This window comes from Trachemys scripta, chromosome 3 (assembly GCF_013100865.1).
Source record: "Trachemys scripta elegans isolate TJP31775 chromosome 3, CAS_Tse_1.0, whole genome shotgun sequence".
In the NCBI taxonomy this organism is placed as follows: domain Eukaryota; kingdom Metazoa; phylum Chordata; order Testudines; family Emydidae; genus Trachemys; species Trachemys scripta.
Window position 1 is genome coordinate 200132361 of NC_048300.1, and position 23254 is coordinate 200155614.

Below are 23254 nucleotides of genomic sequence, written 5' to 3' on the forward strand. Positions count from 1 at the left end.
CAAAGGACAAAAGATTCCAAAACACAAAAGGCCCACACCCATGAAGAGGAGACATCCATTTGGACTCATCCAATCAGCTTGATCTTTGTGGGAAGTGAATAAAAATCCCTAACAAGGAAAAAACTGTATGTTCATGATGCTTGGACTCTGAGGGTCAAGGATTACTAAGCATAAGCAAAAGATCCCCAGTGCTTGTCCTGGGTTAGCCCTGAAGGACATAAGCAAGCTCTATATTGTAGAAGCTTCTATTACTCTTTGAAATTTAAGACTGTAATTCATTTGTGTTTGTATGTTTACGTGCTTTAATATTGTAAATAACTTATTTATTTTTCTTAGTTAATAAATCTTTTTTAATAGGATTGGCTACAAGTGTCTGGTGAGATCTAAGGTGCAATTGACCTGGGATAAGTGACTGGTTCTTTGGGACTGGGAATAACCTGAATATTACGGTGATATTATCACAAAGGCAGGCTTACCTGAATGGCAAGATACACTAGAGTACCCAAGAGGACTGTCTGGGACTCCATGTTAAGGCTGTTACAGTGCTTGAGGAGTTCACACTTTATACTTGCTTGGTGAAATCTAAATATAGAACTCACAACCAATTTGGGGTTTGTGCCCTGCTTCGTCACAGTCTGCCTGAGGTTGGCACTCACGCTCTTGAACCACTCCAGACAGCTTGACACTCTTATACACCAGAAGGTCTGTTTCAATATATTTAAGAATTTTTCTTGGCCTCACTGAGAAGTTAGTTTCTTTAAGGCATTGATGTATCTCTGCCTCTCATATTGTATGAAAAAAGAGGTTCACTGTGCATTATCAGTAATAGTCTAATAGGGACTTCTACACTTTTCGAGGGAGATTAGGGGTCTCCAGGCACACCTTCTCTCCTAAGAAGAATGTGACTGTTCCTGCTGTGATGATTGAGAATGAGTTCTCTTGGAATTCCCTCCCGGCAGCAGCAGGCAGCCTGGCTGTTGAAGAGAAGTTCTTCAGCTGCAGGGTAAGATGATTAGGCATAGGGCATCCTATAGCAACTGAAAGTAGCAAGATCAAGCACTCCTAAAGTTGTGCATAATTGGTGATCGGTACAGGTAATTGTGACTAGCCTCTAGCTCCCTGAGACTGATTGAAAGGCCACAATCAAAGAACAGTTATCAATGGTTTACTGTCAACCTGACAGGATATATCTAGTGGGGTCCTGCAGGGTTCTGTCCCGGGTCAGGTACTATTCAATATTTTCATTAATTAGTTAGATAATGGACTGGAGAATATGCTTGTGAAATTGTGGATGACACCAAACTGAGGCGGGATGCATGCACTTTGAAGGACAGGATTAGAACTCAAAACAATCTTGACAAATTGGAGAATTGGTCTGAAATCAACAAGATGAAATTCAATAAAGAGACATGCAAAGTACTATACTTAGGAAGGAAAAATCAAATGCACAACTACAAAATGTAGAATAATTGACGAGGTAGTAATACTATTGAAAAGGATTTGGGGGTTATAATGGATCATGAATTGAATAGGAGTCAACAATGTGATGCAGTTGTGAAAAAGGCTAATGTTCTTGGGGGCATTAACAGGAGTGTCTTATGTAAGACAGGCGAGGTAATTGTCCCACTCTCCTCGGCACTGGCGACATCTTAGCTGGAATACTGTGTCCAGTTCTGTGTGCCACTCTTTAAGAAAGATGTGGACAAATTGGAGCGAGTCCAGAGGTGACCAACAAAAATGATAAAAGATTTAGAATGCTTACCTGTGAGGAAAGGCTAAAAAAAATGAGTATATTGTCTTGAGAAGAGAAAACTGAGTTAAGGACCTGATAAGTCTTCAGGCATGTTAAGAAGTGTTGCAAAAAGGATGGTGATCAATTGTCCTCATATCCAGTGAAGGTAGTTACAAGAAGTAATGGGCTTAATCTGCAGCAAGGGAGGTTTAGGTTAGATATTAAGGAAAAACTTTCTAACTATAAGAGTTGTTAAGTACTGGAAAAGGCTTCCAAGGGAGGTTGTGGAACCCCTGTCATTGGAAGTTTATAAGAACAGGTGGACAAACACCTGTCGGGGATGATGTAGGCATACTTCATCCTGCCTTAGCATAGGGGGCTGGAATAGATGGCCTCTCAATGTCTCTTCCAGCCCTTTATGTCTATGATTTTGTACTCATCAGGAAGAGATGGCAAACACATACATCTTCCTCTCCCAACTCCAGAAAGATATTGGTGAATTGGACATAGCATGCTTCTCCAAAAGAGTGCTTCAGTCATTGGGTGGTTGCTGCTCGGGAGAATTGTGGACAATTTTCCTCCTCCTAGAAAACAAGGCTTTGGCCTTTTTTGCTCCATTGCGATAAGCAGAGCTGCCACCATCTTCTTTAATCCCTGTCATGGTGGCCCTTTGTTGTACCACCAATGTATAGGGAGGCAAGAAGAGACAGGCTGTCTGAACAGTGGTTTTTATCCCACAGATCACGTGCCAGAGCAAGGGATTTAGCTTCCCGAAAAGTAGAGGGTGTGGCTGGCCTTGCACAGGTCTTGTTTCCTCCTCTGAAAGTGGAAGAAGACTATTTAAGAAGTTATCTAGTTAAATACTTTTTCCTTGTAGCCATAGTTTCCTTAGCTTTTCTTCCTGACAAATCTCATTGATATGCATTTTTATCAATTTTATATCAATCATTCTTCCTTGTTTCCTTGCCAGTTTGTCTGAGATCATGAAAAGCATGGGTCTAGGTCTGGAGAAGACTGTTCTCTGTATGAAAATTAATTTCACTCACTTTCTTTCCTAAATCTCTTAATTTAAAATCAGTTTCCTTGCCCACTTTTTCAAATTTTAGTACAATTCTGTACCTGTTTCTGTTCTCATTTCTTCTCTTTCCCTTGTTTGCCATATGAATAATGCCTAAATACTCCTTTCGAGTCCTCCTTTCCTTGTCTTTGTATTTTTTTCAGTATTGTACCATGTGCTTGGAACTTCCTCCCGTAGTTCACTAAACAATCTTCCCTCTTTGCATTTGAATCCCCCTTTTAAAGCACTTCTTTGCAAACCCTTTAAGCTGTAACTCGCAAAGTACTGACTACATACTCACCCCCTTTGAATTTACCTATGTATTATGTATTTACTGATTATTTATGAATGTAGTATGTACTATCTTGTTTGTGATGTACTGTCTAATTAAGATTGAAAAGTCCTTAGGGAGGGAGAGTGAATGTATCTGTCCTTTACAATATGTAATACACTGTTGGTATTCAGTAAATTAATACTAAAGAAACCATAGGATAGAGGTAATTACCGAGAATTAAGTTCTCTTTTGAAAGTGAGCCATGTTTTTGTTTCTTTTACAGAAAAAGATAACGCTAAATATGTTTTTAGACACATTGATGGTTGATCCACCCCCTCAGTGCCTTGTGTGGCTACCTCTCATGCACAGACTTGCACATGTAGAAAATGGTAAGTTAAATATTTATTATGTCTGAAATGTCTGTTCAGAAAAGTGTATATACGGTGATCCTTTCCAGACATTGGCTCTTAGTGTTTGCTTTCTCTGATTGTTCCCACTGTATGGTGTTAGTCCCAGAGCATTCAGGGACTAATTCTCAGAGAAGCTAAACACCCCCAGATCCCACTGACTTCAGTGTGAATTGTAGTTGCGCATCACTTCTGAAAACAAGACCTTATAACTACACAGAAAATTAAGCAATAATCTAGAACAATCCTATTTTAAACTTTTCTTTTTAATTTGAATATTAACATCATTAACAACACAGGATTTAAAATAAAAAATATAACCTTCAGAAAAAACAATTTCTGCAAATGAACAAGCTCCGTCGACAACTTTTAAAGGATTTTCACTTGCATTGCACTTTAACAAGTATTATCAATTGATGATGTGGAAGATTTTTGGGTGCCAGTTCAGGTATCCTTGCTGAATGTCTCATGAGTGCACCAATCACTTTCTGCCTCCCACCATGAACAACATGAGGGCTGAGCTCTCTCTGTCCACGTCCAGTGCTTTCCTTAGCTACAAGTTCCCAGTTACGCCTGCACAAGAAAGTATTTCTCTGAGAAGTGATTAGGGTTTGAAAAACTGGAGAAGGCTAAAAGGACAACAGATATACTTCTTGTGGTAAGGCATTGAGTGCAACCTGGTCTTTGACTTGCATGCTAGATATGTCAACACATTCTGTGAGGCATAACATCCTCCAGTCTCAGAAATCACAATTTCCACTTTTGAGACAGTCATCGTCTGTGGACCCAGTGGTTCACCAAGGACTTAACCCAACCCCCCCTTTTTTTTGGCCAGAATCTTGGGTAATCAATTTCTCCCTCATCTTTTCTTGTCACTTTCTAGATATGATCAAATCTTACCAATTTTTCCTCAACATATTAAAAACTCTACCACCTTTCCTGTCTCAGCAGCTAGACTGCTTGTCCCCACCCCGATAGCCTTTTGCCTTGATTACTAAATTGTCTTCCACTTAAGTCTTTCTGAAACCCATATCTGTCATACTCCAGTCTGTCCAAAATCCTGCAGCTAAAATTATCTTCCATGCCTGTCAAATGGACCACATCATCCCCTTCTCTGAATGTTTCCAGTGGATGTGCCTTGTTCACTATATCAAATTCAAATTTCTTGTGTGTCATTCAAGACCCTGAAGACTCTGCCCTTGCCTATGTCTCAATCTTCTCTTATTTCTCATTGCCCCATCCACTGTGCTTTACCAAGAGTGACAGCCTCAATACCCTATTTGTTTGCTTCTCCCTCTCCCAACTTTGTGTCTTTCTCTATTCATCAAACCACGGACTTCTTCACAATATGTGTGTGTATGTAATAAATACACGCGCACCCACATTTAATGGAATAAGTGACCTTGAGATATGTCATTCACCTATTGTATAAGCACCTCAAGGTGCATGTAGCAGCTAGAGGCCCCAACCAGGTCAGGGCCCAATTGTTCTAGACACTATACAGAAGCAGTCCTTGCGCCAAAAAACTGATAATCTTTTACTAAGACAAGATGTAACAGGTGGGTGAAATAAATGGGGGAGTGTAGTGAGTGATGACAGGGCAATAGTATTACAAGGATATTTTACACAGCCTATAGATGTGTGCACACCCAATTCATTCAACTCAGTCTAATTTAACCCAATAAACTTACCAAAGTCCAGTGGTGACAGGGACAGGCAGAGGATGCTGCTGGCAGTCCTTATTTACAACTCTTCACACAGGTGGCCTTAGGGTGATGGTCATTCTCCATAGATCAGGGTAGATGATGAGTTCTTATCCACCTTAGGTGATAGAGCTGGCCTTTTTTAGGCACAGTGCTCCTCTCCCCAAATCTGGGGAAAGGGAACTGAAAATGAATCCTAGACACAGCCTGCCCTTTCTGTACCTGTCAGGCTACTACTCCTGGCTGGTCATTCAACTCAGTGGTCAAAATAAAACACAGATTCAGACTGACAATTTGGTTCATGGAATGTCAGAACTCTTCTTGACAATGAACAAAGACTGGAACGTAGGACAGCCCTCGTTGCCAAAACACTGAAGAGGTATAACATAGACATCACTGCCACATCGAACAGCTGGAGAGCTTCCACCTTTGCTGCATAAGATCCATCTGCAACATCAAGTGGCAGAACGACACTGAAGTCCTTGAGAGGTGCCAAATCCCTGGCATTGAGAGTATGTGCCTAAGGGCTCAACTTCGCTGGGTCGGACACGTGATCTGCATGGAGGTTTTCCTGTATACTGAAAAGGGTGTTCTGCCTCCAATTGAGCACAGGAATCTGCCCTAAGCATCGACCCTTCCTCAGATACAAAGCATGCAAGGTCAATCTCAAATGCAAGATAGATATTAAAACCTGGGAACTCATTGCACTGGACAGACCCAGGTGAAGAGTTCTGTGCCATGAGGCCAAGTCTACTTCTGAGGAGTGGTTTGCAAGGTCTTTGCAGGAGCAGAGAGCATAAGAAATTAGAACAGCCATACTAGGTCAGACCAAAGGTCCATCTAGCCCAGTATCCTGCCTTCCGACAGTGGCCAGTGCCAGGTGCTTCAGAGGGAATGAACAGGACAGGGGATAATCAAGTGATCCATCCCCTGTTGCCCATTCCCAGCTTCTGGCAAACAGAGGCTAGGGACACCATACCTGCCCGGCCTGGCTAATAGCCATTGATGGACCTATCCTCCATGAACTTACCTAGTTCTAGAACATGGCTTAAGGCCAACACCTGAAGCCTCCCTCCCCCTCCTCAAAAATGATTACATGTCCAAGACATACAACTGCATTTGTAAATCCAGAATTGCACTCACTTCCCATGTGAGAAGCCATAAAATCAAATAAATCCAGAATTTAAGTCAATTCTAGCTGAACATTCATTTGTCGACGCAATAAGAGAATCCTTCTATGCAGGCGTATGTGCAGTTTGTAAGTATACCGTATTTTTTGTTTGTTTGTTAATTCATAATAAAAGTAGTGGTAGTCTCAGCTTGTCACCTGCCTAGTTGGTGTTAGCTGGTGGGGTTCAGTAGACCTTATGGATAGCTGAACGCTGGAATAGGCTTCCAAGGGAGGTTGTGAAATCTCCCTAATTGGAGGTTTTTTAACAACAGGTTAGCCAACCTCCTGTCAGGAATGGCTAGGTGCCAGAGGGCTGGACTAGGTGACTTCTCAAGCTTCCTTCCAGCCGAGTGATTCTATGTTAGACGTGAATCACAAGTTTGAGTGTGTGGTTTCCCAGAACTGCACAGAAGGGCTAAAGAGGAGAAGTCTGGTTGGTTTGTGGTGATTGAGAAACTGGGGCAAAGGAATGCTGGAAGGCTTGCATTCCTTGGATGGAATTGAGGTTGTGGTGCATTTTCTGGGGTAAGGTGGCTTTACTGTTGGTTAGGTGCGTCCTTCTTGGTGTAGTGGAAGAGAGGTACTTTTAGATGGCTTAACTGGCTTTTGAAGTTATTAGATGTGATATGTTGTGTTCAGAGACCTTAACTGATACAAAGTATAAGTGTATGTATGTATGAATACGAATAGAACTTTATTCTTTTATTACTCTTTAAGCAACTTGTGCTTGGTATTTTATAGAAAAATAGTAAGGGCCTGGGGAGCATGCAGTCTAAAAGACAGACCCATAACACAAGATGCACTGGGACATCCAGAAGGAAGGTATTAGCTAATTGTGGAGCTTGGATTTTTTATTTTTTTTTAATTGACATGCTGTAGTGGTTGTAGATCTCATGGAAGAAGTGAGATTTTAGGAGGGTTTAGGGCTGATTTGCTGAGTTGGGGTGAATATTTGAAGCTTCGGGTATTTCATTTAAGAAAATACAAAGATGGGAGAAAATGAAAGGGGCAGAGGGTAGCATAGATGATTGAGCAACGAGGATAAGAATTTCGGTTTGAGGTGTAGATCACAATGGAATTGTGCAGAGCTTTAAAGGCAAGAATAGGAAGTTTAAATTTGACAAATTGGAAACAGCAGAGCCATCAGCCATCTGGAATTCAGGGCATTTTGCTATGCCCTCAAGGCCTTTCTTCCATCTCTTTAGTGCTAAGTAGTACAGGTCTCAACAGACAATACCATGGCCCTGTATTACATAAAACAGGAATGGGTGTGGTCCCTACATTAGTTGAAGCAAGAAAACTCTTTGGCATTGGTGAATCAAACACAGGATCAACCACATAGGGCTACATCATGAGGAGGAGATGAATATGCAGGCAAATTTCCCTGAGCAGGACAGTGCAGGACCAACAATAAGGTATAAGGCCAATCTGAGGAATTACAGACTAGTCAGCGGAACTTCAGTGTCTGAAATGATAATGGAGTAAATCAAGTAATCAAATTGCAAACACCTAGAAGATAAGTAACAGTCAGCATGGATTTGTCAAGAACAAATCATGTCAAACCAACAGGGTAACAAACCTTGTGGATAGGGGGAAACGGTAGATGTGGTATATCTTGACTTTAGTAAGGCTTTTGACACTGTCTTGTGTGACCTTCTCATAAACCAACTAGGGAAATTTAGCCTAGAGGGAATTGCTATAAGATGGGTGCATAACTTGGAAAACTGTTCCCAGAGAGTAGTTATCAGTGGGTCACAATCAAGCTGGAAGAGCATATCAAGTGGGGTTCCGCAGAAATCGGTCCTGTTCAATATCTTCATCAGTTATTTAGGTAATGGCATAGAGAGTACACTTTTAATGGTTGCAGACGATACCAAGCTGGGAGGGGTTGAAAGTGCTTTGAAGGATAGGATTAAAATTTAAAATGATCTGAACAAACAGACGAAATGATCTGAAGTAAATAGGATGAAATTCAACAAGGCCAAATGCAAAGTACTCCACTTAGGAAGGAACAATCAGTTGCACACATACAAAATGGGAAATGACTGCCTAGAAAGGAGTACTGCAGAAAGGGATCTGGGGGTCATAGTGGATCACAAGCTAAATATGAGTCATCAGTGTAACACTGTTGCAAAAAAATGCAAACATCATAGCAGGAGTGTTGTAAGCAAGACACGAGAAGTAATTCTTCCACTCTACTCCATGCTGATTAGGCCTGAGCTGGAATACTGTGTCCAGTTCTGGGCAACACATTTCAGGAACGATGTGGACAAATTGGAGAAAGTCCAGAATCAGGAATGGTCTAGTTATTACTTAGTCCTGCCTTGAGTGCAGAGGATTGGATTAGAATACCTATTGAGGTCCATTCCAGTCCAGTCTGTTAGTCTAGAAGGGTGCCCAGGACTCTTTGCTGCTATTCCAGTCCTACACTTTTATGATTCTATGAACTTGAATGATTCTTGACACTGTCAGTAACCATCTCCATATTCAGAAGAGGAGTCATAAATGGAACTCTTCATCTCCAGAGAAAATGTGAAGTGATTAGGCAAACACTGCAAAGTCGTTGTCAGATGATTTCTTCTGGGTTGCAGTGGAAGCCTCCAATCCCACTCCTTCCCAGTGTTATGGAAGACAGAGGCAGAACAATGATTCATATGGCCCTATTATGGCCAAGACAACACTGGAATACAGAGCTCCTAATTCTCCGAAGGATCTCCTTTCCCACTTCCACTGTCTCCAGATCGACCTCTTGCCTTAGAGGAACAGCCAAATTCTTCACATCAACCCAGGGATATCTCGCCTGTTGGCCTGGATAATAACCTACAGTGATAGTCACTGATCAGGCTTGCTCTGGACAAGGATGAAGTCCGCTATGAAGTGCTATCTCCAAAAATGGAAAAGATTTTCCATGTGGTCCAGTAGCAAGAATCTTATCCTGACACAAACAGGAATTCATGCTATATTGGACTGTTTAATGTTAAGTTGCAAGGACTCTCACTAACAGCATTAATATACACCTGGCTGCTATCTCACCCCAGTGCCACCCTGTGCAGGACAAAATGGTATTTTCCCATCCAACAATAGCCAGATTCCTAAAAAGACTTTCTAATGTTTTTCCAGGAGTAAGAAAACCACCTCCTTCCTGGGATCTAGATTTGGTGCAAACCAAGTTGAAGCGGACTCCATTTGGATCTCTCAGGAACACTTCCCTAAAACACCATTCTTGTTGGCTATAATCACATCAGCAAGACGAGTCAGTGAGCTCCAAGTTCTAATGGCCATTCCTTCCTACACTGTAGTGCACAAAAATTAAGTGGTGCATAGACCTCATTCTAGCTTAATGCACCTTAGCCAGTATATTTCTCTCCTTTAGTTGTTTCCCAGTCATTGTTCTCACCCATGGGAAATACATCTCCACACTTTGGATGCCAAGAATACAAAGCCCATTTAAAAGATTAATAGGCTATTTGTAGCATATAGGGAAAGCTGCTAAAGGGAACCAGTCAACACAGAGATATCTAAGTGGGTTAAGGCTTGTGTAGAATGCTGTTACAACACAGCTAAGTTACCAGGACCTACAGGGTTAAGGATCCATTTGAATAGAGCCATTCAGCTTCTGTGGCATGTCTTAGGCAATTCCTAATACTGGAAATCAGCCGAGCAGCAACTTAAAATTTAGTGCATACTTTCTCCAATTGCTGTTCTTTAGACTTAGCATCATGCTCCAATGCTCTGTTTGTCAGGGTACTGCTACCATCCATATGTTGTTATAAACTCCTCATCCACCTTCCGCCCGGGCAGTACTGATCACTAGCTTTAGCCAAGTGGAATACAAAGAGTCCCTTGAAGAAGAGAGAGGTTAGTCACTAGTAACTTGTTATTTAAGAATTGCCTTCGTGTATTCACGCTTCCTGTCCTCATTTTTTTTTTGGTATGATCAGCACTCTGCAGTTCAGGAGAAGAAACGGATGCATTTGTGGGTAGTGGTGGGATGTATATGTCAAGAGGCTGGGTCATAGGCAGTCAGGCCTAATGGTTGGAGCGGGAGTCAGGCCCAGCGGTTGGCGTCTGAATGCCAGAGCCAGGGGTCAAGACAGGGCCAGTACCAGGAAGCAGAGCTAAAGGTCATAACTAGAGTCAGAGTCTAAATGTCAATGCCAAGGGTCGCAACAGAGTCACAGTCAGGAATCGGAGCCAAAGCCTGGAACTGGATTACCCAGAGTTAGGGAAGGCAGGACCAGGGCTGGTTCTGAGGCCGGAACAAGGCTGGGGCAGGATGGAAACAAGACTGGGTGCAGGGCAGGAGCTGTAGGGGAGCAGAGCAGGAGCAGGGCTTGGTGAGAAAGAAGCACAGAGAGGCAGAGAGTCTGTGGACATGTGCATTGAGCAGCCAGTGAGCCGCTGCTGAACTAAGAACTGGTCTGCTAGCTTCCTCAGCCAGTCAGGCAGGGCGTTCCGTCAGGCAGCGTAGCTGGCTCGTTAGGATGTCAGGAGTACTGAGCAGGCGCAGCCACAGGGCCTTACTCTTGACAGTATGTCTACTCCCTCATAGTCTTGAAAGTCAACATCACAAGAGGGTGTCTGCACACCCCTCCTCCTTGGGCTTGGCTTTGAAGAGGGTTCTGTGGCTTATCACCAAGGGGCAGCATATCCTACACGTGTGAGTTCACATATGTGACTGACTTTCGAAGAACAGTTGTTGGTAACAAGTATCAGAGGGGTAGCCGTGTTAGTCTGAATCTGTAAAAAGCAACAGAGGGTCCTGTGGCACCTTTGAGACTAACAGAAGTATTGGGAGCATAAGCTTTCGTGGGTAAGAACCTCACTTCTTCAGATGCAAGACTCTTGCATGCTTCAGTTTTTGAGATGTGCAATATAATACCAATAGTATTCCATTCAGTGGGCCTTCTAATCCATTTTGTTAGATTTCTGTAGAAATAAGGTCCATGGAAGAAAATAGAGTTTTGACTGAAGAAGCAGCCATCGTAAATCCAAGTGGAAGAAGTTCCTACATTCTACTTCCCTCCTTCCCTCTGTAAAAGAGGAAGAAATGTAGGAAAACATACCCTAGTAGTGTGAAAAGTTATTTTTCTCCTTTTTACACTTGACTGTCCTGTCACCCTAGCTAGGTATTTATATTTTTAGAAAGATTTTAATAGATTGTAAACTCCTTGGAACAGGGATCATGTCTTTATCTGTGCCTATATTGTAGGCACCTAACAAATTAGTTGTATGTGAACTTCAGCAAATTATCTGACTAACTTGTTTCTTTGGATTTATCTTTAAAAGATGATGCAGACAATAAAATATATCTGACCTGTTCCTTTGCAAAGAAGATTACTTTAGTAGTGATATTTAATCCAGGGAAAAGTCAACAGGGAAGAATGTATTCCCAATTATTTGTTAACTGGTCACTCCTCTACTCTTGTGAACTGCTCAGGTAGTTTTCCAATCAAATATTGCAGCCCTGTCACCATAGCCTCGTTTTGTGGAAAACTAGGCTTTACCTCTCTCACCAAATCAGAAGAAAGTTCCTGATGAAAATGGTAGTTGCTACCCTTCCTAAGAGGAGCAGGAAATGGACAGTTCATGAAACCTGCATGATGTCCTGTTTAGCAGGTCCAAAGAGTATCAACTTCACCAGTCTAGGACCAACAGGCTGCCCCTACTCTTCACATAGATAGATGGATCCTCTCATGGAATGAATTTTCATAGGATATAATAGAATATTAGGGTTGGAAGAGACCTCAAGAGGTCATCTAGTCCAACCCCCTGCTCAAAGCAGGACCAACAACAACTAAATCATCCCAGCCAAGGCTTTGTCAAGCCGGGCCTTAAAAATATCTATGAATGGAGATTCCACCACCTCCCTAAGTAACCCATTCCAGTGCTTCACCAACCTCCTAGTGAAATAGTGTTTGCTAATATCCAACCTAGACCTCCCCCACTGCAACTTGAGACAATTGCTTCTCGTTCTGTCATCTGCCACCACTGAGAACAGCCTAGCTCCATCCTCTTTGGATCCCCTCTTCTGGTAGTTGAAGGCTGCTATCAAATCCCCCCTCACTCTTCACTTGGTCTGTTTATGACCCTCACTATTTGCCATGTCTAATTGAGATTGTAAACTCTTTGGTACAGGGACAATTTCTTTGTTGTCAAGGCCCCTAGTATATTTTTGGGTGCTCAGAAATAAACTCAGAACTCAACTTTATATCTGGATACTGGCTGTATTTTAACACTGTGCAACATATATCATCTTGGGATTGACTCATATAATGGACATGGAAAAGACTGTCATCCAGTCCATCTCCCTGCTATTGCAGGATTGTTCCTTTCAGTACTTTAAGTATTTTAGCCAATTTAGTTTTAAAGTCCCAAGCAGTGGGACTTTCACCACATTCTTTGGTAGGCTCCCATTTTTTAGGTTTGAAAATCCTTTGTATACTGTGTATACTTTAGGTTGTCGAACTTGCATACAGATTTCAAGATCAGACAATATCTGAATAGGGACACATTTAATAGAAATACATTATTTTAACTTGTTTAATGTAAATAATTTTTATAAGTATGAAATTGTTAGCAAATTATATTGATGTTTAGGAACATCATCCTTATTGGGGACTCAGATTTATTGTGTGTGGTTTTTCAGATAATAGTAAAATAACACTTTTTAAGATTCTCTTATTGCTTTTCCCCCTGAAGTCTTCCATCCTGTGGAATGTTCATATTGTCGGTGTGAGAGCATGATGGGTTTCCGGTACCGATGCCAGCAGTGCCACAACTACCAGCTCTGTCAAAACTGTTTTTGGCGTGGCCATGCAAATGGCCCTCATAGCAACCAACATCAGATGAAGGAGCATTCCTCTTGGGTAATTCAGCTTTGTTTGTATTAATGCACTGATCATCTCTATGCACATTTCTTTTGAAAGCTAAAGATGTTTTTGTAATAGGCTTACAATCACAGGTTAAATCTTAAAGGTTTTTAAATAGGAGCTTATAAATAGGCACATTACACTTTTCTGTGAGTTGTATGTAATTTTATTTAATTATTTGACATTATCATTTTGCTCAGTGCTGACGATACAGTTCCTGCTCTCAAGTGCCTTGCAATCTGAGACATATAAAACAAAGCACTTGTTGTCTTCTTCTCTTCCCCAACACCATACCTTCCTACATCCCTCTTTTTACCAGCCAAATAACCCACCGTAATTTTGATGTCGTCACAAAGCAAGAAAACACTATGCACACAAGGTGCTCTTTTTGGCAAAGTGGTGTTCTTGAACAATAATATCTCTTTAAAATAAATGTTTGTTTTCATTGTGCATGAAGCTGGACTGTATATATTGTGGAAGACCGATCCTTAACCCAAGACTCTGAAAATCTAAGATACGTGGGCAGTAAAGTTTAGATTAATAGTCCACCAGACCACGAGATGATGAGCACATCCCAAGTCATAGCTAGTAATTCAAGGTCTGGAAAACAGGATGTCACAGGTGGGATGATTCTGTAGCAACCCTGATAACACCAAACCTAATGCTGCAGCCACCCCCTGTCTTAGTCCACAAGTTGTGACCTGCTTGGAGCAGGGTGGCCGGTGCCATAAGCTTGGCATCAGTCTCTAAACAATTAACTAAGATTACAAAACTCAGAATTCGGCTGTCTGCGCCTTGAAACGAACAAGCAAAATGCTAAGACAAGTGCTTCAGGGCATGGCCCTGACCTGGCCCTTGGGTTCTGTGCTAGCGCTGAGGAGCTTCTCTTCTGTCCCAGTCTCCCCCGGTGCTGCCCCTGAGAAGGAGCAGGCAAGGATTCTTAACTGCACTGCTGGCTCCTGATTATTCAATGTCTCGTCCTGGCCCTTCTAAGCTCTGGAGGACTAAGTCTTGTTGGTAGCCTGATCTGAGTAGGTTTTCCTTGAGCACAGGGCATAGACACCTCCAGGGACAAAGAAGGCATGGTAGACCCCATCACACAGGCCTTCTGGCGTGAGATTTATGAAGCTAAATCTGTTTAGTTGATCCAAGAGAAGATTGAAAATGACTTGATCATGACCTGCATGTACCTATACATGGAGAAGAGATTTCTGATAGTAGATGGCTCTTTAATTTAGAAGAAAAAGGCATAACGATATCCAATATTTGGAAGCAGAAGCTAAACAAATTCAGATTAGAAATAAGATGAATATTTTTAGCAGTGAGGGTAAATAACTATTTGGTCAGTTTACTTAGAGAGCTGGTGGAATCTCCATCCACTTTCTCTTTAAATCAAGACCAGATGTCATTCTAAAAGGTATGTTATGGCTCAAACAGTGGGCTTGATTGAAATTACTTGGTGACGTTCTGTGGTCCATGTTTGCAGGAGGTCAGATGAGATCATCAGAATGGCCCATTCTGGCCATAAAAATCTATGAATGTATAATCACTTTTTGATGGTGAACTCAATCGTTTAGATTATCCTAGGTGGGCTAAGTGGAAGAAATCAGTTTCAAGTTGTGATTAAATGAACAGGGTGGACATTTAAAGAGGGAGTTCCAGGTATAGAAGCATAGAAGATTAAACCTCTAAGGATGGAAATTCCACCACTTCCCTAGGCAACCCCGTTCCAGTGCTTCACCACCCTCCTAATGAAATAGTTTTTCCTAATTGTGACAGGTTTGGTCACAGAGACCCCCTTGAGGCTGTCACCTGACGTAATGGAATTACCTCGGAGCCCGTTTTCCACTGCCCGCTTGGAAATCCAGAACCCTACCTTGTTGAGCCAGACACGCTAGTCTGCTGCAACACAGACCCAGGTCTGGTCCATGCCCCCAAAGCTGCAGATTTTAACCAAAACTGCTCAGCAAGTCACCTATCTCCAGCACCCAGACACCCAGTTCCCAACAGGATCCAAACCCCAAATAAATCCATTTTACTCTGTATAAAGCTTATACAGGGTAAACTCATAAATTGTCCGGCCTCTATAACACTGATAGGGAGATATGCACAGCTGTCTGATCCCCCAGGTATTAATCACTTACTCTGGGTAAATTAATAAAAAAAAAGAGATTTTATTAAGTATAAAAAGTAGGGTTTAAGTGGTTTCAAGTAATAACAGACAGAACAAAGTAAGTTACCAAGCAAAATAAAACAAAACACGCAAGCCTAATACATTTAAGAAATGGAATACAGGTAAATCTCACCCTCAGAAATGTTCCAATAAGCTTCTTTCACAGACTAGACTCCTTCTTAGTCTGAGACCAATCCTTTCCCCTTGTACAGTTCTTGCCCCCTTTGTTCTGTTCCACCCCCTTTTATAGCTTTGGCACCAGGCGGGAATCTTTTGTCTGTTTGGAGAGAAAAGCACCAGGTTTAAGATGGATTCCGGTACCAGGTGACATGATCACATGTCACCGTAAGACCTCATTCTCCATTCTTTCAGGGCTGGCCTGCACTTACCCAGGAAGGTTTGCAAGTAAACAGAGCCATTCGCAACCAATTGTCCTAGTTAATGGGAGGCATCAAGATTCCAAGCCACCATTAATGGCCCCCACTTTGCATAGTTATAATAGGACTTTGGAGTAATACTTCATATTTCTAGCTTCAGATGGAGTGCAACATCACACTAATATCCAACCTAGACCTCCCCCACTGCAGCTTGAGACCGTTGCTCCTTGTTCTGTCATCTGCCACCACTGAGAACAGCCGAGCTCCATCCTCTTTGGAACCCCCCTTCAGGTAGTTGAAGGCTGCTATCAAATCCTCCCTCACTCTTCTCTTCTGCAGACTAAATAGAATACTGGGTTGGAAGAGACCTCAGGAGGTTGTCTAGTCCAATCCCCTGCTCAAAGCAGGACCAACACCAACTAAATCATCCCAGCCAGGGCTTTGTCAAGCCTGACCTTAAAAACCTCTAAGGAAGGAGATTCCACCACCTCCCTCGGTAACCCATTTCAGTGCTTCACCACCCTCCTAGTGAAATAGTGTTTCCTAATATCCAACCTAGACCTCCCCCATCGCAACTTGAGACCATTACTCCTTGTTATGTCACCTGCCACCACTGAGAACAGCCGCGCTCCATCCTCTTTGGAACCTTCAGGTAGTTGAAGGTTGCTATCAAATCCCCCCCCCCTCACTCTTCTCTTCTGCAGACTAAATAATCCCAGTTCCCTCAGCCTCTCCTCATAAGTCATGTGCCCCAGCCCCCTAATCATTTTCGTTGCCCTCTGGTGAACTCTCTCCAATTTGTCCACATTCTTTCTGTAGTGGAGAGCCCAAAACTGGACGCAATACTCCAGGTGTGGCCTCACCAGTGCCAAATAGAGGGGAATATTCACTTCCCTTGATCTGCTGGCAATGTTCCTACTAATGCAGCCCAATATGCCATTGGCCTTCTTGGCAACAAGGGCACACTATTGACTCTCATCCAGCTTCTCGTCCACTGTAATCCCCAGGTCCTTTTCTGCAGAATTGCTGCTTAGCCAGTCAGTCCCCAGCCTGTACCGGTGAATGGGATTCTTCCTTCCTGAGTGCAGAACTCTGCACTTGTCCTTGTTGAACCTCATCTGATTTCAATCCTCCAAATTTATCAAGGTCACTCTGGACCCTATCCCTACCCTCCCTCATATCCACCTCTTCCCTCAGCTAAGTGTCATCTGTGAACTTGCTGAGGGTGCAATCCATCCCATCAGCCAGATCATTAATGAAGATGTTGCACAAAACTGACCCCTGGGCCACTACCCGTTGAGCCCGACAGTGTAGCCTGCTTTCTATCCACTTTATAGTCCATTCATCCAATCCATAGTTTTTTAACTTGTTGTCAAGAATACTGTGGGAGACCATATCAAAAGCTTTGCTAAAGTCAGGATATATCTCGTCCATTGCTTTCCCCATATCCACAGAGCCAGTTATCTCATCATAGAAGGCAATCAGGTTGGTCAGGCATGACTTGCCCTTGGTGAATCCATGTTGATTGTTCCTGATGACCTTTCTCTCCTGCAAGTGCTTTAAAATGGATTCCTTGAGGACCTGCTCCATGATTTTTCCAGGGACTGAGGTGAGGCTGACCAGTCTGTAGTTCCCCAGGTTCTCCTTCTTCCCTTTTTTAAAGATGGGCACTAAATTTGCCTTTTTCCAATCCCCCGATCGCCACAAGTTTTCAAAGATAATGGCCAGTGGCTCTGCAATCCCATCAGCCAATTCCCTCAGCACCCTTGGATGCATTAGATCTGGACCCATGGACGTGTGCATGTCTAGCTTTTTTAAATAGTCCTTAACCTGTTCTTTCACCACTGAGGGCTGCTCACCTCCTCCCCATACTGTGTTGCCCAGTGCAGCAGTCTGGGAGCTGACCTTGTCTGTGAAGACCGAGGCAAAAAAAGCATTGAGTACTTCAGCTTTTTCCACATCTTCTGTTACTAGATTGCCTCCCCCATTCATTAAGGGTCCGACACTTTCTCTGACCTTTTTCTTGTTGCTAACATACCTGTAGAAACCCTTGTTGTTACCCTTCACATTCCTTGCTAGCTGCAACTCCAGTTGTGCTTTGGCCTTCCTGATTACACCCCTGCATGCTCAATTTTTATACTCCTCCTTAGTCATCTGACCAAGTTTCCACTTCCTGTAAGCTTCCTATTTGTGTTTAAGCTCACCGAAGAGTTATTTGAGATTGAATAGTTAGGTATCGATGCACATTTCAATCCTAATAGCCACAACATTAATTTTCATAGAATAACTCATTTGAAAAAAAAATCCTTTCAAAGTGCAAAAACTTGGAAATTAACAGTTAAGAACTTCAGTTACTTCAGTCATGTCCTATATTCCTTCTTCACTTACTGTAAACCCCATGTAAGTTACAATCTCTCCATGCTTTTTATAGTTTGCATGATTACATGTAAAGAACAACATATTAGGATAAGATGCTGACAGGTTAATCACTTTATTTTATTCATGTGAAACTAAATATGTTTATCCTTCTAATACATTTACTAACTCACACCAAAAAAAACAAAAGGCTGTTCTGAGCAATGCCAAGAGACAAAATACAGCTGAAACAGCTGTCCCTGGTTCCGCTAGTGTATGGAAGCAGCTCACACACTTCCCCGGCATGAGAGACAGACTGGTGCGTGGAAGGAACTTCTTGTGGAAGTGTGCAAGCTGCTTGCACACACTAGCACCAGAGGTGGATTAAACTTTTGTGGGGCCCTGGGCCAGTGCAAGTGGGGGCCCCTCCTGTCCCCTTCTGCCTGCAGTCCCCCACTCTCCCTGCTCCTCCTGGGGAAATGGGATCGGGGCACGGGGGCTAGCCCTGCCCTCCCTCCCACCTGGTGCTCCTGCTGGAGAGCAGGATCCGGATGCGGGGCCTTCACCCGCTCCCTGGCAGGAGTGCCGGGTGGACAGAGCAGGTCATGGCACGGGGCGCCCCTGGGCATGGACCCCATTGGCCCAGTGGCTAATCCGCCACTGACTAGCATGACCAGGGACAGCTGCCAATGAGTCTGGTGCCCGCCCCTGGGGGGGGCTGCGGACAATACAGCCACGCCAGAGGAGCTGCTGGTGGAGGACACTGGCTCCTGGGAGTGGTAGCTCAACATGCTGCTGCTTTCACCAGTGCAGTTCCTGGCAGAGCCGTGCAGCGCCGCAGATACCGATTTATATCTGCGGATATACATTTTGTATCTGCACAGACCTACTGATCACAAAAATAAACGCTGATCGTGGTTTAGGTACAAGTGATCATAACTTGATCACATTTATAACGTGTGAGCAGGAATAAAGTCCAGACCAGTAATATATATACTTAGTGCTTTAATAGGGCCACCCTATTGTAGTCCACTGAAGGTTACGTATGTGCACCATGCGCCTGGAGTGGGAGAATTTGAAAGTAGTGTCCGTTAGTCTGCACATGCATCTTGGCTTGCCTCATGCGTCCATCTGAGGCGATAAAGGGTGGGGCGGACAGAGCACGTCTCCAGTTCCTTCTCTCCGCCGCATTGTCCATATCGGTACTTTCAGTGTCCTCGTCTCTGAGGCACTTTTTAAAAGGATAGTTGTACATAGTTTTTATGAGTTTTACCAGTTTCATCTTAGTGCTAATAGTCAATAGTTGTAGTACTTGTTTTTAGATAGATTTTAGGGGTTTTCAACCCCCCGCTCCAAACTGCACCCTCTGTACCAACATGTGGGTACCGGACTATGCCCAGGATGCCAAACTTCAAACTGTGTGCCTCCTGCCCGCGTTTGTCTCAGTCAGTGACAACCACCAACATTGTTTCTACTGCCTGGGAGAAGCTCACATTGTGGCCAGGGGAGTATTTGCCAGATTTTCCCCAGCTGCACCCAAGAAGGAAGTGCTCTTTGCATCTGGAAGCCTCTCATGGAGCTTGCCATGAGACCTCACTTGGACTTAGGCCAGGGAACCCCCCTCCCCAATCCTGATTCAGCAAAGAGTGAGCCTCCTGCTGCCATGTCCAACTCTGGTGCTGGTGGAACCACCCCCATGGACCTCATGGTGGGGCCTAACTTGAGGGGGGAGGGATAGCTCAGTGGTTTGAGCATTGGCTTGCTAAACCCAGGGTTGTGAGTTCAATCCTTGAGGGGGCCACTGAGGGATCTGGGGCAAAATCAGTACTTGGTCCTGCTAGTGAAGGCAGGGGGCTGGACTCTATGACCTTTCGGGGTCCCTTCCAGTTCTAGGAGATAGGATATCTCCATTTATTATTATTATTATTATTATTATATAACTGGGAGGTAAGGAAGCACACCCATAAGCATGGGACTAAGTCTTCCTCCAGATGAAAGAAGATAGATTCTCTTTCCACTAGTGCAGCCCAAGGGTTACAAGAACATGCGCTAAGCCCCATCGGCACAAGAAAAAGACCCACAAGCAATAGGATCCAGCAATTTGGGGCACTGCTCCATCGGTACCGCCATCATCGGCACCCCACAAGACGTGAGATGGGTGTTGAATGTCATCCACCGTGGCTATACAATCGAGTTTATCATGCTTTGTCCTTCAAAATCCTGCTTCCTGACCCCCTTTGGGGACCACTCTCATGACAGTAGTCTCGCCCAAGAGGTGAATGTGTTACAATGGGGAGCAATAGAACACGTTCCTCCGGAATATCAGAGAATGGGATTCTACTCAACCTACTTCCTGATACCCAAGAAGAAAGGCAGGTAGAGACCAATCTTCCATTTCTGATACCACAGTTGCTTTATCCACAAAATCAAGTTTTATATGGTCACTCTGGCAGCAATAGTTCCATCCTTAGAGAAAGGCACGTGGTTTACAGCTGTCAATATAAAGGACACTTAGTTTCACATCGATATTCATCCTGCCCCCAGATATTTCCTGAGATTCACAGTGGACACCCAACATTTCCAATACAGAGTGCTCCGCTTCAGAATAGCCGTTGCTCCCAGTCTTCACCAAAGTATTTTCCATTGTAGTAGTTTGTCAGACATTATGGTGTCCTCGTATTTCCATATCTCGATGATCTGAACCTTTCCGCAAGTTCAAGACAAGAAACCCATGCGTCAACCTCGTGTTACTCAATCTCCTTTCTTCCTTTGGAGTGAGCGTCAATGTTGAGAAATTGATTCTCGACCCCATGCTGTCTCTGGACTTTATTGGGGCTACCATAAGTTCAGTCATATCATGATTGTACTTGCCCGCAGAGAGGTTCCAGACCATGAGTGGCATCATAACTCACATTGTGAACAATCTGTATGTACCAGCCAGGAATTGCATGTCTCTCCTTGTCCATGTGGCTTTGTGTACCTATGTGAGCCCCTTCGTTTGACTCCACCTTTGCTGCCTCCAGACATGGCTCCAGTCTGTTTACTCACCAAATTGCCACTTCATGGATTTTATGTTGATAGTCTCCACCAAGGTACTATCATCCCTCCAGTGGTGGACAGATCCAAATTGTGTATGTGTGGGGGTTCCTTTCTTCCCTCCTCCCCAGACAAGACAATTATCACTGACCCATTCCCGGTGGAACATGGGCTTCCCGAGAATCCAGGCTTCACATAAACATCCTGGAACTCTGAGCTGTAAGAAAGGCATGCCAATCCTTTCTTCTCTTCATCTGCGCCCACTATGTTCTCATCATGTCAGACCACACCCCTACTGTTATTTATCTCAACAAACATGGAAAAACAAGATCCACTGCATTATGTGCAGAGGCGGTCAATCTCTGGAATAGGTGCATCAGACCTTTTTGCAATTGACCACTAATGGGAATTTCACAATTCGCTAGTACATGACATCTTCTCCTGATGGGTGACCCTATTTGCTTCACAGGTGAATAGCAAATGCAAGATGTATTGCTCCAGGGGAGCCCTCAGTCATCGTTCCCAGGGCGATGCCCTGCTCATCCCCTGGTCATACCAACTCAATTACTCCTTCCCTCCGCTACCGCTCCTGCTTCAAGTACTGCAAAAGATTTGACAAGACAGAGTGATGGTAATTTTGATCACCCCCTGCAGGCCCAGACAATCCTGGTTCCCCAATTTTTTCCGTATGTCCTCCCACTAACCAATTCCATCCCTGCCTTCCCCGATCTGGTGACCCAGTGCAACAGCGAGATCAGATCTATCCCAGTCCACATGCACTACACCTTGGGTTGGTATTTAGGTGGGCATGTGCCTTAGAATGAACATGCTCTTCAGTTGTACAAGACATTCTCAGCAGCAGGAAGAACTCCATTAGATGCTGTTACTGGGCCAAATGGAGACTTTTTCATCATGGGCTCAACAAAAAAAGCGGTTTTAGCAGAGTCAGTGTGTGTAGTGGAGTACAACTTTGCAGGCACTTCCTAACTAAGAGTGGTTTTACTGGGTTAACTTGGGATGCAACGAGCATAGGAGAGTGGGGGTAGAGGTAAGACAAGTGGATTAGTGATGCTTCAGATCAGTTGAGGCTTCATTGAATGACTGCAGAGTGGCTCCACTGAAAATCCAACCCAGAATCATTAACTCACAGTCAGTTTACTTTGACTATGAACTGGGTCAGAATTTGGCCTGACATTTTGTTTGTTATTAATATACAGTCCCGGAATGGGGGACCGTATCCTAGAAAGCAGAGACTAGATTATCAATGGCTTTAAAATCTCTGAGTGATAGAATATATAGTGGATATTAGTTTGCAACATAGCTATTGCACTAATGTCATGTTTTTAATATCAGAGGAGTAGCCGTGTTAGTCTGGATCTGTAAAAGCAGCAAAGAGTCCTGTAGCACCTTATAGATGCATCCGACGAAGTGGGTATTCACCCACGAAAGCTCATGCTCCAATACGTCTGTTAGTCTATAAGGTGCCACAAGACTCTTTGATGTTTTTAATAATATTTTGCACTTCTCTAGTACTTTCCTTCTGGAAATCTAAAAACATTTGAGAAATAATCAGACTTCACAAGCATAAAACAATCCCGCCTCTCTTCACGTGTGTATTTAAAACTGCAGCAGCAATTGGTCTACAGTGAGTTTTGTTCCTGACTCATGTTCCACTCTAGTGATTTTTAGGCTGTTGCAAAATCCTGGTGCCATGTCTGAATGTTTTAATAAAGTGAGAGAGACAAAGTGGGTCACGAAATATTTTTTATTGGACCAACTTCTCTTAGTGGAAGGGACAAGCTTTTGAGCTTCAGAGTTCTTCTTCAGATCATAGAATCAAAGAGTATCAGGGTTGGAAGGGACCTTAGGAGGTCATCTAGTCCAATCCCCTGCTCAAAGCAAGACCAACCCCCAACTAAATCATCCCAGCCAGGGCTTTGTCAAGCCTGACCTTAAAAACCTCTAAGGAAGGAGATTCCACCACCTCCCTAGGTAACCCATTCCAGTGCTTCACCACCCTCTTAGTGAAAAAGTTTTTCCTAATATCCAACCTAAACCTCCCCCACTGCAACTTGAGACCATTACTCCTTGTTCTGT

General features: G+C 43.5%; 1 protein-coding gene across 7 annotated transcripts in view; it reads left to right on the plus strand.

The window, feature by feature from the left end:
• Positions 1-23254, plus strand: part of DTNB (dystrobrevin beta) — a 294840-nt gene that overhangs the window by 80867 nt on the left and 190719 nt on the right. For all 7 annotated transcript variants that reach the window (XM_034766839.1, XM_034766840.1, XM_034766841.1 and 4 more), the window contains 2 exons: positions 3347-3452; positions 13047-13213. In XM_034766839.1, the coding sequence (XP_034622730.1) occupies positions 3347-3452; positions 13047-13213 (273 nt within the window). The remainder of the gene's footprint in view (positions 1-3346; positions 3453-13046; positions 13214-23254) is intronic.